Source organism: Micropterus dolomieu, linkage group LG06 (assembly GCF_021292245.1).
Source record: "Micropterus dolomieu isolate WLL.071019.BEF.003 ecotype Adirondacks linkage group LG06, ASM2129224v1, whole genome shotgun sequence".
NCBI lineage: Eukaryota > Metazoa > Chordata > Actinopteri > Centrarchiformes > Centrarchidae > Micropterus > Micropterus dolomieu.
The window spans coordinates 14387171-14404080 of record NC_060155.1 but is presented as its reverse complement, the minus strand read 5'-3'; the positions used below and the strand labels follow the sequence as shown (position 1 = coordinate 14404080).

The 16910-nt window shown below is 42.7% G+C and overlaps 1 protein-coding gene across 4 annotated transcripts in view; it reads right to left on the bottom strand.

The window, feature by feature from the left end:
• Positions 1-16910, bottom strand: part of znf521 (zinc finger protein 521) — an 89467-nt gene that overhangs the window by 69327 nt on the left and 3230 nt on the right. For 2 of the 4 annotated variants that reach the window (XM_046052823.1, XM_046052820.1), the window contains 2 exons: positions 11963-12019; positions 4976-5176 (listed from right to left, as the gene is read on the bottom strand). Coding sequence is in view for 2 of the 4 variants with exons in the window: in XM_046052820.1 (XP_045908776.1) it covers positions 4976-5176; positions 11963-12019 (258 nt within the window). In the remaining 2 variants the exon portion in view is untranslated. The remainder of the gene's footprint in view (positions 1-4975; positions 5177-11962; positions 12020-16910) is intronic. The other 2 variants (XM_046052819.1, XM_046052821.1) reach the window with 1 other exon arrangement.

The window sequence follows — 16910 nt, the reverse complement described above, 5'->3', positions numbered from 1 at the left end:
AAATGCAAGCACGCAGGTGCTGCGAGGGAATGAGCATGTGTGTGCGTTAATATGTGTGTGTGTGTGTGTGTGTGCGTGTGTGTGTGTTTGCATTCCTAAGTGAATGACTGATTGAGCAAGCAAATGAGAGATGGAGTGTGTTAGATTGGGGGGGGGGGGGGGGGGGGAGGGGGGGGGGGGGGGGGGGGGGGGTGAATATGAGGGAGGCAAGGAGTTGCAGCGCTGTCCATTGTCACTTCTGCCTTGAACACACAAACATAAGCATAAAATGCAGGCTCCTCTATTCTTATTTTGATTGTTTTCCTGCAGAAAATGCAGTCCTCGTCTGACAAAGACCAATAAATACTTTATACAGTGCATAATGTGTGCGGTGTGAAGCACAGGGGAGAGAGAAAGAGGGCGTCCTCACGAGGGCATATGCTTTGAATTCCTAATGACACTCCTGTTAACGTTACTGGCACTGTCGCACAGAGAGGAAACGCACAGGGATGCTACGCCATGGAGTCAACATCTACTTTAATACTCCCTTTCTCTTCCTTTCTTTCTCTACCTCTCTTTCTCTCCCTACCTATTGCTCTTTCTCCCATAGACACTCACATGGAACGCGCCCCCCACACAAACACATACACACAGGAAAGACTCAAGCCCAATTCTGAGAGCTCACTCTAGCATGAGGTCTCTTTTCAGTGGCTGCGTTGTGCCAGAAGTAGCTATTCTCCCCTGACCGCCTCTCCGCCTTTCAAAGTCTTGTAATCAGTGTGCTGCTCTTTGTACCAGGATGTCGCAAGACGCCCCGGCAAAAACACAGCAGAATTTCTGATGAACGGCAGTGGCTCAGAGTTCGGCTAATCAGGTCTTGCTCATGTCGCTTTCCTCTTATGTGAGCCCTTTTGAAGCAAATAAAGTCTTTGCAGTTTGGCACATTCTTCTTGGCAGACACAAAGCAGCTGTTGGATCAATACACAAAGTTAGCTGAAAAAAAAAGAAAACCCCGTACAACCAATAGGAGCCTTTTGGAAACAGTTAGTAGAAAACATTGACTGCCAGGAGCCTGTTCATAGTTGAGGGTATTACTGAATGTTTCCATGCTGCTGACCCAAAGACTTGATGTAAATGAATTCAAACACTTCAAACAAACATGTCGTGGTTGGGAGTGGAAGGGGGAAAACATATATCAGTGGGTCTGGTTCCCCGCGCAAAGAGAGACTTCATATTATAAATTTGTCTAAACTATTTCAATCATATTATCATTTTCTGCATTGTGGGGAGATCTTATTGTTTTTCACACAGTATTAATATTTCATTTGTATTTTTCTCATAAATCTGAAATGTATTTTATTGAAGCTGAGTGCATTTTGCAATGTCTACAGGGAAGAAGAAAAGGGAAATCTACATAATATAAATCCATATATGGCCCAGTTATCTCTCTCTCTTTCTCTGTTGCACCCTCTGTGATTGATTCCTTTATCTGAGGGAAGCAGAAGACATGCTCTGTTTGCTCGCACAGTGGCCGGCAGGAAAACAGAGAAAGACACTTATTAAAAAGGTCATCTCGCAGAGGGTTAAAATAGCAGGGCACAGATCTCTCTAAGGGGAGCAGCCATGCCCCTCCTCTAGTGAAGGACACAAGAAAAGGTGTTGCTCAAGGGAGCTGGACCCGTAATGAAAGAATGGCCACCAGGCTGACAGCCCATGTGTGCACTGGGCTATTCAAATACCTTAAGAGACACGGAATTGGATAACTGACAGTGAAAGGCTTTGTGAAAATGCAATCTTCTGAATTAAACTCTGAGCTAGAGGTGTTATTTTTATTTACAGTGTGGGCTAGCTAGTAAATACAAGTTGAAATGAGCTGTGGAGCAAGGTATTTCTTTGGCAAGTAGGTCTGAAGGCATGTTTCCTTGCCTACCTCTGCAATCTCATATCTAGCATATGAGCATGTCTTGTGCCAACTGAGAACAAAAGTCAAACTACAGACACTGTTTCTCTTTCTCCACGAAGGATCAGTAACAATACAAGGCCGTATAGACAATGCAGTGAGACAGTGAGACAAAGCATTTGTGAAGTGTTTTGGAAAGGCCTATGGAATAGCAGTGCCTCCAGCCTCCTGTCTCCTCCCCAGGGCAGCCTAAAGCCCTGTCGGCAGGATGCTGATCCCCACACGGAAACCTGATCTGCAGCCATCCTGGAGCCGGGGGGTGTTGGGGGGGCATTCTCCCCCCGTGGAGCCCCTCCACTTCTGTTCAAGAGTTAAAGGGGTGCTCTGGGGGAACATTCCTCTAGCCCTGCCCCAGCCAGCCTCCACTCTCAACTCTCTAGAGGAGCATTCTTCCAGCCCTGCCCTAGCCTTCACTGGGATCTCCTGGGGAGCATTCCTGAAGCCCTGCCCCAGCCCAAGACGGGCTCCCTAGGGACGCATTCCTTCAGCACTCTCTCTCTCTTTCTCTCCCCATCTCCCTCCTTCTCCCTCGCTCCCTCTCTCAGACTCTCGCCTTCCTCCGCAGTCCAGCATTAGTGCGATCAATAGCACCGATCGCATCAGGGACACGAGGCAATCCATACCCATGCGCTCCCTTAGCGCACTGCAGTGGTCACGGCTTAAGTGCATGGAAAGGTGTTATACCTCTGCCAGATGGGGGGGGAGACAATGGCCGCCATTGATTGCGGTGACATGTAACATCTTTCTCTTTCTCTCTGTCCGCCGGGCGTGGTCGAAATTCACCTAGAATCTGTTTAGACTTTATTTAGTCTCTTTTGTCTCACTCCTGTCATGAAACTTGTGTTTTAATGTAGAACACATATATAAACTACAATGAGACCCAGAACAAACACATGAAGTAGTGGGTGTACATGGGCATGTCTGGTTCTGGTATTACACTCTTTACGCTTCTGGGATATCAGCTAGGGGGGAAATGCTGAGTTCTATCAGGGAACAGCAAACAAATCTCCATATGTGGATTGGTTCCAGTCAAGCTCTGCAGTTTGTTTACCAAAAATAAAACATTTGAAATTGTAAAAATGGAGGGTTTAGCAGGTGCTCGTGGATGATTAGAAAATGGTTCTAATAAAGGATCCATCTGTGAGTAGAGACTTGATGTAAGGCAGATTAATTGGTCATGGATGTCTACATAATGCCACATAGGAAATCTCCTCCCATATTCCAGAGAATACACAAACACACACACACACACACACACACACACACACACACACACACACACACACACACACACACACACACACATTCAAAGTACTTAGTATGCCATCTAGAAGTTTCTTTTCTCCCACTGTGTTTGAATACTAATAGAGTGTTTCTGCACAATCACAATACCCTAATGGCAATTAGATTCTTTTGTTTGGTTTCCACGGGGGCTCTTATCCAAACGGTATTTTTTTCATCATTGAGCAATTAAGAGTTATTTGTCCATAAGATTGACATTTAATAAAGCAAGGCTTAATTATAGAAAAAAATATGGCTGAGTAAGTCATGACCACTTTACAACGGTGCTGAACATAAAATGCCTGCCCCTGAATCAAAAACCCAACTCTTATAACTATTCTGACTATTTTCAGAATATTACACAACCAAATGTTTTAATTAATGCCCTTTGTGTTTTAATTTCCTAGGTTCCCCAAACAGACTGTCCACAAATCTGTATTGGCTTGATGGAATTGGGTGTTACATTGAAAAAAGGGTGACAAGAGGTTCTGCACTTACTTCCCTTCAAACCAATGAATACTTTGGCTGAATGACAGTAATGTGAAAGTGAACAGTACATTCATTTTCACACCTTTAGTCGACTGAGTCACTTTGAATTTGCACACACATGAGCACACCCTAGGAACACATACATGTAAACAAACATACCTGCACATGCAAAGTCAGTCTCACAAAGAGGATGCATGTCTTTCTGCTCAAATTAACACCGATGGGGGCATGAGAAAATGCACATGTGCTTGCATGTACACACACACACACACACACACACACACACATAAACAAACACAAAGCTTAGTTTGGGAGACAGTGAATGGAAAATCTTTGTAAAACTTGTGGGATATCTTCCCTATAATTTGTGGTTTGCTGATTATGGGTTGCAAAATCTGAAATCAAACTGTGCTTGAATGTAAACAGAATAAACTACACTAGCTTTCTCTTGAACAGAATTTAGCTTAGCTTACTACATCAGACACAGGATCATTACATTTTAGTCTGTTCATGTTCTGAACAAGACGAGAGACAAGGTCTGTGCCCAAACATTGGGAAATGTGTGTCAGATGGTGTTTCTCAATGCAGGCCCATCAGGGTGTGTAAAGGAGGACAGCAAGTCCAGGAGAAGCACATGGAAACCTTCAGTTCACATCATTAGTTCTGTCTGCCACCTTGTCAGGGTATTTATAGTCCTATTCATCCATCAACAGGTCAATGACACAGTCTGCCAATGGCATCCGTCTCTTTTAGTCCCACTTCGTATTACTACTGCAGTCATCTAGCATTGGGACCAGCTAAGGGACTTTCCTGGAGGAAGGATCTGTTTCCAGTTGGTGGTCCGGTTACTGTGGGACCTCGTAGCTGCATGTTACACTATACTGAAATGTTAGAATTAGTATAGTGCCATATAAAATGTTACCCTGAAACCTGCAAGGACACAATGCACATACTATAAATACATATAGCATAGCCTACAGTGATCTATTATAAGGACACATGGAGGCCTATTTGTATGTCACGCCTGTAGATATTGATGTACAGCACATATAAATACTTTGCTATGTGTGTGAGGCCTGTGTGTGTCTGTGTTGTTGGATATCTACCAAGGAAAGTGGTAGTCTGGTGTTGTGCTCCCCTCGGTGCAGTGTACTAACAGACATCGTGTGGCATATTCTCTGGTGAAGGCATAGAGCGAGAGTGGGAGTGGGTGAAGAGCTGAGTGGCAGAGTGGAGGGGAGGCTCGGTGGGCTGAACGTTGTTTACCTGTCAGCTGGCATTGATTAATCTTGTGTTCGGTGAGATCGCTCAGCGACTCGAACACCTGCCGGCAGCTGTCGCAGCTGTGCAGCGCAGGCTCCTCGTCCTCCTCCTCTCCCTCCTCTCCTTCCTCTGGAGAGAGCAGCCTCTTCCTCAGACGCCCGGTCTCACCATCCTCCGCCGCCCTCTCGAGGGCGCACTCTGGATCTGCCAAGCCACAGGAAATGACAGCACCACATAGTCAGAGGGGTGACCCACACAGTAAGTTTCTGCAGCTTCCTCTGGGTGACAATAAAATGGATTTCTAGACTCTGGATTTAATAAAAACAATAATAAAAGCTGTAATAAAAATGCAGGTTCAATTTGGGCCTCTGTAACTCAACCACTCATGCCATAACAGAACTGTTGGGCAGGTGAGGGTGAGAGATATACAGGCACAGACAAGGTGGCACAATGCTCACATACACAAATCTAACACACACATACAAACACACACACAGCTCTGTTATTAGAAATGGTTTTACGTTGTGTTTGCCCTGCTTCACCCAAGCAAAACTTCAGTATATGAAACTAGACTGATGGGAATATGTGTAGTTAATAAATCCTGGATTGCAGTTTTGGCTCGACCAAAGAAATATGAAATTCAGCCAGTGAGTGCTAAATTGCATCAGTCAGCGTCTATCAAAGGAGTCAGACCTTGCCATATTATCCAGACATCTAGGCCAGAACTGTGAATGTATGGAGCGTAGCACAGTAAGACACACAAAACTGAGATTGGAGTGTGTAAGGCTGTCGTCACGACACACTTCCCTAAATTATTCAGCCTTGCTTGCAGGCAGCCGCGGGTCGCGCACATCAATATTCTTCAATCCATCTGCAGTTTTGTCTCTTGTTGGCTTTGTGCTGCAGCAGTGCCAGGGGTGGGCGACTGACTACCCTAAACCTGGACTAGGAATCATCTTTCAAAATACTAGTCTAATCTGAAGTTCTTCATGTGATGCTAAAATATTCGGACAACAAATCAAACCTTGCATTGTTCACTCACGGCGTCCCATAAACATCTTTCCTCAGAAGCGAATCTGGCTTTCAACAGCATCTTAGAAATAGGCAGCACGGCCTGCAGCCCTTTTTCTCCCCTGCTGTGACCATTACACTTAACAATAAGACTGATTAAAAAGCCATACTTACAATCAAACAATCATGTCAGCCTGGTTAAGGCTTTGAGGGGGAGAAGAGCCCTTACACGTCACCGGCAGCCATTTTAAGCCCCACTGATGCAAGTGTTCCTTAGCTTGTCCTGAAACTCCGGAGGGGAACGTTAGGAGAAAGCCTGTTTTTTCACCTAGCACACAGTTAACAGTGCCTGAGGACAAAGGAGTGTGTGGCACCGATGTGTGCAGGTGTGGGTGTATCTATACCGGGTATACATGGACGGCCATTTTAAGTTCTCCTTTTGTAGGGTGCTCTTAAACTGTGAAATTCCTTGAGGAAAGACGTTCCAGAACTCATCAAGGCCACCCAGGATTTTTCCTTTCCCCCACTTGCGCCAAGTATTGATGTAACATCACACCCTCCATTGTCCTTCCCTCTTGGCGACTCAGGCTCTCGGAACATGCCCTCTAAAAATATCAGCACTGTGGTCCCCAGTGGGACCATGCAGAACAGAACAGAAGGTGTTTCAAGAAAATGAAAATCCCAACCCAATCCTCACAGATGCAGGCCTTTCTTGCTCTGGGGGAAACACTTCTGACTGAGGCCAAAAGCCAGACAATATAGACTTATGATTCATCCACACACACAGACGCAGAATTCACAATATGCATTGAAATGTGAACACTTCACGTCTTTTTTACAGGGTGCCTGTGGAGGAAGACTTTGATTTCTTTTTTTCAATGGCCTTTATGAATCATTAATTTCTCTAATAATTTTGCTCAGTCCTGTCAGAGAGAACAACTGATGGCTACATTTAAGCATTTTATGTTCCAAAATAAAAGCACTTTTTTGTCAGATGCATTTTGTTCTGTTGTTTATATAAAGTTGATATTCCCACATTGTTTCAACAGTAATAGATCTACGATGACAACTCAAGGAAAAAAGAATTAAAAGAAACTGAGATATGTATAAAATTAAAACTCAAAGAGTTGCTTTATGCATGTGTGAGTTTGATTTTCACTGCCCTGTTTTCTCTTGTTTTGAGTGACAAGTTTTAGCTGCCACTACTAGTGAATCCAACCCGGGTCAGTGCTCTCAGTCGAGTTGAGTGACCTCCGGTGCACCACTGTGATGCAGTGCTGCAAGTGTAAACTGCTACACGCTAGGGGTTGTTTTTTGGGGGGGGGGGGGGGGGGGGGGGGGGTCTTGACACTTCAAGGTCACGTCCAACCCTGGGATTAAAGAGCCACGTCAATACTGAGGTTCCTGTGCCTCTGGGCCGCATACAGTAATCCATCAGATCAGGACATCCTCTTCTACCAGTCTCTACAGGCTGGACAGCAGATCAATAACAGCATGCTTGGAATGGCTGACAATCACATGTGCAATATGGTGGGAAATTGCATGGCATATTCAGAATTTTTCATCATGCCTAACGCCTTTGTTAATTTTGTTAATCATCTTGACAATGTTAGTTTAGAAGGTAAGGACAAGAGGGAAGCTACATTGACTGCTCATCCATATTCTGATAAGGTCAGCTCTAAGTAAGATGAGCATAGCTCAGACAGAGAAATTATTTGGAAAGGAAATATAATTAAGATCTGTCTGAAATGATGAATTGTCAATCTTTACGGTACTAAAAGCACATTAATACTGTACTAATAAAATGTAGAAATCTGAATGGTGATTGACATCTATAGAGCCATGTAATATTTAATATCCATCCATCATACACACTCTTGTCTCTTATGGCGCCTAGTGACATTTATCTTGCCACAACTTTTATCTTGTGAGTTGAAGAATCCCCTGGACCCCCCACCCTTATATTATTGAATATTTCTGGTCTTAAATATTTATAACCTTTTAATTGATATTCTCTTCTATGCTCCATTAGCCCCACCAGGGACCCATGGTCCCTAGCAGGGAAGCCTACACTTGTCCTCCTACTGTCTGGCCCACACACTGAGACAGGTGGAGACACTGACCACCAAGGGAGGAGGAAAGGTGTACAGGAATACTCAAAGGAAAGAATATAAAGAAAAATATAAATAAAAAGAAATTAAGCTATAAAGTGAAGAGTCTGGCCAAGCTGCAGAGTCTGAACTCAAGAGAATTCTCTGACCATAACTTTAATCTAGATTTTTTGCCTAACCCTAAGCTTAAAAATAATTATTATTCAGCAGCTAGAACAAGGTAAAGAGACACTGAAAAGTTGTTTTTCGCTACAAAGCAATTTTTAAAATGCAACATGTGGTGGATGTCAGTGTTTTGAACAAAGATTCGTTCATATCCACCCTCCAAAACTCTGAGCATGCAAAAGTGTGAAAACATTATGGTCTATGTTCTGCATAATGCCTGCAGATACAGTGTGTATATCTCCATCAGGGTTTAGCCTGAGTCTTTCTTTGCGCAATGAAAGACCTTGGTGTCGAAAACATCATTACCAGCTCACCCATCTCCTCATTTCCCCATCATTTCCCAGAGATCTTGATCCTATGATGCCCCCTCCCCAGCAACCCACCCTACAACCACCCACCCTCAAGTTCAAATTAAGAATTTATTTTAACCAGCGAGCAGCTTCTGTCGACACATGTCGGCGGGCCTGATCAAAGGTGAGTGTGCTCCTTTATCAGAGTGAGGGAGGCTGTCAGAAATAGGAGGACATTAAGATTGAATAACCTTCACACGGTTGCCGGCACCTCATTATTTAAAAATCTAAAACTTTTGCAGAGCACCCGCCATATATAGGTCACACTACATTCTAATGCCACATGTGCCTCAGAGTGTATCCTCCTCTGTGTAGATGGGATTTAGGGCTCTCCACTTAGACCGTCACATCCACTGATCCCCCATCATTAAAGAATGTCATGATCCGACGACGAGGTTGTGAGCTTGACACTTGCCAGATTGTTAACAATTGTCAAGAATTTGCATAGGGGGGGTGTCTGTGTTCATATGGTCGGTGCATGCAATTTGATTTATCTGCTTCAAGTCCCCCAGATTCATATTAAAGACTAATTGCTGTTTAATATTTTGATGCATTTGAAATTTGAAAGTAGATTAGCAGAGGTGTTTGTCAAAAGCCATTTCTCTTAAAACGCTTAACACATTACAAGCTCAAAGTAGTGTGCTGACAGGAAATGTTTCCCACCTTGTTATATGTTGCTAAAAAACAAGCAGTATATTTATGAAAATTTTATGATGCGTGCAGAGATAAAGATAAGAGTAGCACAGAGAGAGAAAAGGTGCCAAACAATTACAGGAAGAGTAAGAACAAAAAATGAAGACAACACAGAGAGCACTACATGAAGGAAGTAGCACATATAATCACAGGTATACAGAAGGCATCATCCACCATTAAAATCTCTGCACCAAAAAAAAAAAAGATATGAGCACACAAAGAAGAATGGAAATCAAAGCAAACAACATTTGAACATACCAAATGCTCTCTTTCTCTCTCTCACCCTGTCTCACTCGATCTCTCACAGGGAGTGATAATATTGAACGGAGCGCCTTGCTATGCCATTAGTGCAGTAAAACATCAAAGGAAATGAATAATAGAGAATATGATTTTCTGAAGTGGTGGAGTGAAAGAGTCCTTTCCTCTTCCTGCTGTAGTGAGCCCTGCAGTACATTGATCTGCGGGCAGCCTCAACCTCAGCCAGAGTCTCAGACGCCGCACCACTACGCTACACTACTCTATACTACGGCACCTCGCCACCCAGACACCCCTTCAGATCTCTATAACACTTGTATTTGCCTCAGTCCACTCCACTTTGACAGCACTGACACCCTCATCCAAAAAAGCTGCTTCAATCTGACATAGCCGAGAGCAAAAAAAAAAGAAAAAAAGAAAGGGATGTATATATAAGAGAGAAGAAAAAGCACAGAGCATGTGGTTATAATTACACACAGGCAGCGCAGTGGTAAAGCCAAGCTGCAGATCTTAAGCCTGCTCGACACTCTCTGTGTAAAAAAGCGCACTGCCTCATTAAATCTCAGATATCATACTGTTCCTGCCCCTCTATACTATGCATAATACTGTCTATCTTTTAGAGGGCCTCTTTTGTTAGCATTTCTCCTTTGCCTTTGCTACATATCAAACATGAATGAGAAACAGGATGCAGGGCCTGCAGAACGCTTGCAGAGTCACAGAAGAGCGCAACTGGAGGTCTACTTATGAGGCAGATCTTGACACGATGTCTGATTAAGCCCTTAGCTTGTCAGGAGTCTAATGGCTATTGTGGCTGTGTCTGTCAAAGTGGCAAATACATGAAAAGCAGGTAAGCCTTTCCGCTGCTTTTCAGTATGACATTAAAAAGGGCTAGTTTGGGCAGTGGTTTAACCAGGAGGATGAATTACTGCTGTTAAGATAAAGACCTAGTGACACACAAGCGGTGGTAAAACATTTGAAAAGTTGGAGGTGACAAATTGACAAACAGCGAGAGAAATCTCCCAGCATCTTAAAAGTTTACAACCTCAAAACAACGCTTTTCTCATTGACCATTCATCAAGCTGCATCCTGAGAGGGGGTTAAAAAATAAATCAGTCAGATGAAGTCAAATGAGGAAAGTGAGAAATTAATTTGTGCGCCCTCCTGATTTCTCCACAGGCAGACATCGATCATGTGGCGGCTGTCTCCCCTCACTCAGGAGATAGAGGTGGTGGAGGGATGGGGAGAGGGGAGATTCGTGTGTCTGAGGGGGTCGTTGTAATCAGGCACACTCATTAGCTCTACTTTGGCTCTGGATGACAGGAGGTCTCCGAGGCAAGTCTGCCTTTTATGCCCAGTCCTTCATCCCTTGAGCTGGGGTTAGATAAGCTAAGGAGGCAGTTTCATTCCACAGAGCCACCCACCAATACATATCGATACACATTAACACAGCAGCAGATAGATATTGCTCTGCTTTTCCCAGAGATGAACAAAAATGTTTACTGACGTATCTGATCTATTACACACTAAAGGGTCAATGAACGAAAGGGAAACACACGAGAGTGATGATGGATAACACCAAAGGTCAGAAACTGTACTCTCCGTGCTGCAAAATGTCTGAGGCATTGGCCTACTTGTGTTTAAATGTGCTACTGTTCAAATATCTCAAATCTACCTTTAAATACCTGCTAGACTCTAAAGCACAGGTTTGCGGAGAGATCAGAAAACAAAAAAATGAAAGAATAATTCTGTAGTTATAAGCAGCTGAGAAAATCCAGGATCTATTGTAGCGATGCATGCAGCGCCTGTATTTTACACAGGAGCACTCAGAAAGCTATGGGTAAATGCTGGACTAATGTGGCAGCCGAGGAGTACCCAGGGTCCCCAGCCTGCTGGGCAAAACCATCCATATCGGGTTTAAAATAACCACGCCTGAGACTTAACCTTTACCAGAGACAAATGAAATGAAAATATACAGTGTGGTGCATCAGGAGCAGGCTTCATTCATAGGGGGCTTTCTGCTAGCCTGACCTGAATTACCGCTCTGTTCCTGGAGGGCCACTGTGAATGGCACGCGTGGAGACAGGACACATTCATCTGGGTAGCTCTATTCTACATCATACAGAGGGTTGGGAAACAAAGAGTCTAAAATAACGGCAGGAACACACAGAAACACAAGGACAGCTATAAGCATACCTGCATGTATGCATGCGCACAAACACACAAACTAATAAAAACATGCAGATTACAGTATGAAAACCTCAAAAACAGGAAACACATAGTTTATATCAATAAGAACCCACCAAAGATTGTACACACACACACACACACACACACACACACACACACACACACACACATGATCCACTTTCCAGTCTAAAATGATGAAATATGAAATGGAGCATTACCGCTTGGAATGGCAGTCTGCCCAGGACTGTGCTGGTCCTCTGTCACATTGTCTTCTACTGCCAGAAAAAGAGAGGGGGGAGAAAAAGAGGGAAAGAAACAGTTAACAGTGAAAAACAAGTTAGACACATTGAGATTCCCTTCTTTTTTATTATTTACTATTGAAATTTTCTGTATGGAAACTCCAAGAGATTTCAACAGCTTTCGACAGCTCAACCTGTGGTTTGGGATTCCACACAAGCCTTTCATATGTATGAGGTTTGGCAACAAGGCAAACAGCCACCCACGTAAATAACATATTGGACTGGGTAATGACTTGATGAATTATGAAGGTCTCCCATGAAACGGCCTCCCAACATCAACAGTGACCAAGTAAAAACACCTTGATGACTGCATTAGTAAGATGGTTGTATGGTGCCTTGGCTTGCTAAATTTGATGGGTATCAAAAAGAAGACTTGTAGATTCCAGTTTAAATGTATCTTCCTAAAGCTAACTGTGATCCAAACTTAAATGCAGAGAAAACATACATTTTCGTTTATGTACATAATAACGTTTATGAAATATATTGTCACACTATGTGTAATAACAAAGTGCTTTCGCTCTTTAACTGGATGGCTGACAAAATTGTGACAGCTTGATCGGCACTCAAATCTGCTCATTAGGCGCATGGTAACTAAACCGCTTTTGACTTTTAGACAACAGCACTGGCCTTGAAAAACACGACTTCTGTTTAGTAAAAGGTAGGAACCTTTTACATTGGAGCCGTTTTAGAACTGGTGAGAGTTCCTTGTGGCATGTCAAGTACAAGAAATGAAATGGATTTTAACAGCGGGAAGAGAACAAAAGAGTCTCCCACCTGTTCCATGTAAAATGAGGGTCTCACTGAGGACTTCTTACGCCTCTGCGTTCCACCCCTGCAGTTGAAATGCATTCTCCATTATGTCTTTTCTTTCTAGCCTTTCATTTTCCTGGGCAAAGAGGAAGGGGGAGTCTGACAGGACCTCCCAGTAGGGGAGTGTGGCAGTGACTGCCAAAGCAGAAACTGGCGCACTTTTAAAATTGCACAAAATATCCTGTACTTTGCATAATTAAGGCAGGATCCTATGGTGGCAGAAGCCTTTCCCACAGGGGAGCACGAGTCAGTGTCAAGCAGGGTGTCAAACCTCAGTGAAAAATGAAGAGGAAAGTGTCGAGCTGTTTCTTATGAAGATGGCAAACGACAGAGCAACTGTGTTTCGCTGTCAGGCCTTGTCCAGCCAAAACTGAATTCCCAAAGGAATTCCTATGGGAAGCTTTTAATCGAAATAACCTTTGTAAAGAAATGCCATGATTCTCTCAAATACATATAAGAATTTATCTGATAGGAAAATTTTCCCTTAGTAACAATTATAATTGATGTACACAGAAATATGTCAAACAAATGGTCATGGGTCTGGCAATTAATTAGCAAAATCAATTAAAAGTGATGGAATAGACATAGTTGGACATCATGTAGGTATATCCCTCGGAACCACCACATAGGGCTTTATCAGCCAACACAGAAACCTTATCCTGTTAAAGGAGGCCTTAGTGACTAACGCCCTGAGAGTTTAATGAGTTTCTCCAGCACTGTTGAGCGCCTTGCATCTAGGATCATTTAAATGGGCTAGGGATAGGGGGTCCTAATAAATCCCCCATGGTTCTTTCAGAGATTGGTAGTGGGAGCTGGAGTTTTTGTTTTGATTACCGTCCCTGTTGGTGAGATGAGGGAGTTCAGGCAGAAAATTCTATTTTACAATGCCATAAGAACTTAAACATTACGGCAGTTTGCGATGATTTGTCACCACTGTGAACTTATTAAAAGTTTTGTCATTTAAAGTAAACAACTTCCATCACAGTGCAAATACTTTTCTCATTTGCACCTGTCTGCTAGATAATTAATAGCTAGCTAGGAGCGATCATAGAGGGTGAGCTGTCAAGTAAGGGCAAACTCCTGTGATGTTTCATACTAGCAGGACATTTGATCAACACTCATAACACAGTACAAATAGCTGCACAGTTTTAATTAATACACTCTAACGCTCATGATAACTGCATAATGACTGTAACTTCAACTGAATAAAACTCAGTCCACATTGTTCGTAATACATCACTGCTATCAGTTAATTAATGTTTGACAAGGTACAGTGTATCACTCAGTCAGTGACAAACTGTAATCATGCTGCTAGGTTTTGTTGATACAATACCAAACACACATGGGACCATTTCAGCGCTGCTCCTTTGATTTTCAAAACACAGAGCAGGAAAAACATAATCCCACAACAAGTGGCACAGCATTAAAGGCCACTAATTAACACACTGGCCACACACAAAAATGAACGTAGAGTAACTGTCATTATATTGAGAGTGACAATCCCCAAGACAGGGCATTTCCTTTTTAGGGCTGAATTAATTTTGTACGGATATGCGGAGCAAGAGTAAGAAACAAAGAAAAATACAAAACAAAACAGACTGATCACCACATGCGCAGCCCATGATACATCACACCCGCACAAAACTAATGATTAAACAGACATGAATAAGCAAAACATGACAAACTCTCAGCAGCTTGGATCTTTATTAATCCATCAAACGACGTCCTGTTGTGTAAGATAATACAGTGAGGAGTGTGTAAATGCACACAAACGTGTCTAAAAATGCGGTCAATTTTTGTGCTTTGATTTAAGGATTGCCAAGTATTTACGTGTGCGTGATTGTGTGTATGGGATGTCTCGCAGCACTTCTCAGACATGAAAAAAAGAAGCCCTGAGTGTGTTCCTGGATATGCGTGACTCATCTGCTTGGTTACAGCCAGCTTGGACGATACAGTGCCGAACACAATGGCTGTGTAATCCGCCCTGACTGACCGGGAAGGAGACGCTCGCCACAGGGACTACAACTCAATTTAGCTCGGGTCAAGAGGTCAACCCTCCTCAATTAGGGCTGGGAAGGGAGGGAGGAGGACACACACTGCACATGAATAACTTTCTTAATGAGCATTATTTGAACTGGTGATTAGTGTCATAAATAATTTGCAATAGAGGAGCATGTTAATCACGTTGCATAATATTTGTAATCCTTCAAATATTGCCATGTAGTATAAGCAAATCATTAGAGAAAAAAACTAGTAGCAATAAAAAATTAAATGAATCAGAAATCCTATTATGCAATTATTTGCAAATTTAGCTTCCACAAAATATTAATGCTATTCATACAGCAATAACAAGACAGATGCAAATAAGACTAGCAACATATCATTTTATTTGCAGCAGCGCTGGAAATCAATCACTGTCTCTCAGTCAGAACTCTTTCTCCATGTGGCAGACAATCCATGACAACAAGAGACACACATGCCATGGAATAAGAAGAGATATCGGCCAGCTCCCGCGACACCCAGTCCAACACACTGAGCCGCATGTCAAGAGCACTGACAGCCGTGCTAATGGGATTTTTCCACGGCTCCATCATAATTTCCTTAATGATAATACTAACCATATTTTTGTGTCATATTAGAAAAGTGTTAATGGGTGTTATGCCACAGATCATTAATTGTGAACAGACTGGAATACTGCAGCTTCCTATAAACTAAGAATGACGCAACTGTTAATAGACATTTTAAGAGGGGAGCAAAAAATAGAGCGGAATAGAGGATGTTTCTGCATTTTTAATTGTTTGGATTAAGAAGAGGGCTTCCTTACATTTAAGATTAAGCACACTGAATACAGTGGTATTTAAAATAAAAAGTCAAATGAGTTTTTGAGTAGTTTGTCTGACAAAAACACTTTTTTAGTCACACAGGCCTGTGTTAATAAGGAGTGACAGGGGGAGTGGTTATGCAACTTTGGGAATAATAGACATGGTCAAGTTTGTTTTCTCCAAAAAGACAAATTGTGACAAATGTGGGTTTTAAAAAAAACAACTATTTTAGTTTTTCTTCAGAGGTCAATTTCAAAAGCAGTTTTATTCACAGTTATCTGACAAGGGTCTGTACTTCAAGTCTAATCTATTTGTCCGAGTAGACAAATTAGAGCTTAAAACAGACATATTAACTTTATTGTGAATATCAACCTGTTTCGATGGAATTTATATTTAAAGTGTAAAATAATATTTCCTTTCATGTATAGCCAAGCCAAACTTCACAATTCACTTATATGGTGGCAAATTTCAGATCCTCAAAAACATCAAATATTTAAGGTGTACATGACACAGCGCTGATTTCATGACAACCGCTATACTTCAGTAAAGTAAATAGCGCAGAAAATATATTTATATATGCGGATGACAGACCAGGAAACTTCCTCCTCAGCCAATGAACACATCAGGACTGAGGCTTGAGAGTGTCATTTGTGCTCCAAATGAAAATATCAACCCAGTCTCGCATTATTCAGGAAGTGCTGTAGGACAGGCAACGTGGCAGTCATCACACGCTACATGCAGGATTTGGAGTGAGATCCTCCTTCCTCGCTGCTCACCACTGACTGAGGCAATGTGCTGACCCAAAGCCTCTGCACATCAAAACAAAATTACAATGTGCCTACAGTTGAGAAATGTAGAAGGCTCAGGATTGAGTAAATGTCAGTGGCTAGGGTGAAGTGTTTGCATATAAGCGAATGATGTATGGTCTCGTCCTGTGCCATTTATTCCCCCAAGCAATAACGTAGCCGGATCTGTCTCTCAGACTTAATTGAAACGGGACTTGTAATGTTGCCCTTTTCCTCAATGGGACCAAAAACATAACCTCTGACTCCCACAAGCAGCCAATACCAAGGAAAGGGGTGTGTGTGTTGGGGTACACAGGGAAAAAAGAGTGCCGACTGTCACAGCATTATTTTCTCATCTCCTCTGCATACACATCCGTGTCTATACTATCCATACCAGTCCCTAAAACGCCACACATGATGCCCGTTCTGCCTTCCCTTCATGTTTCATCG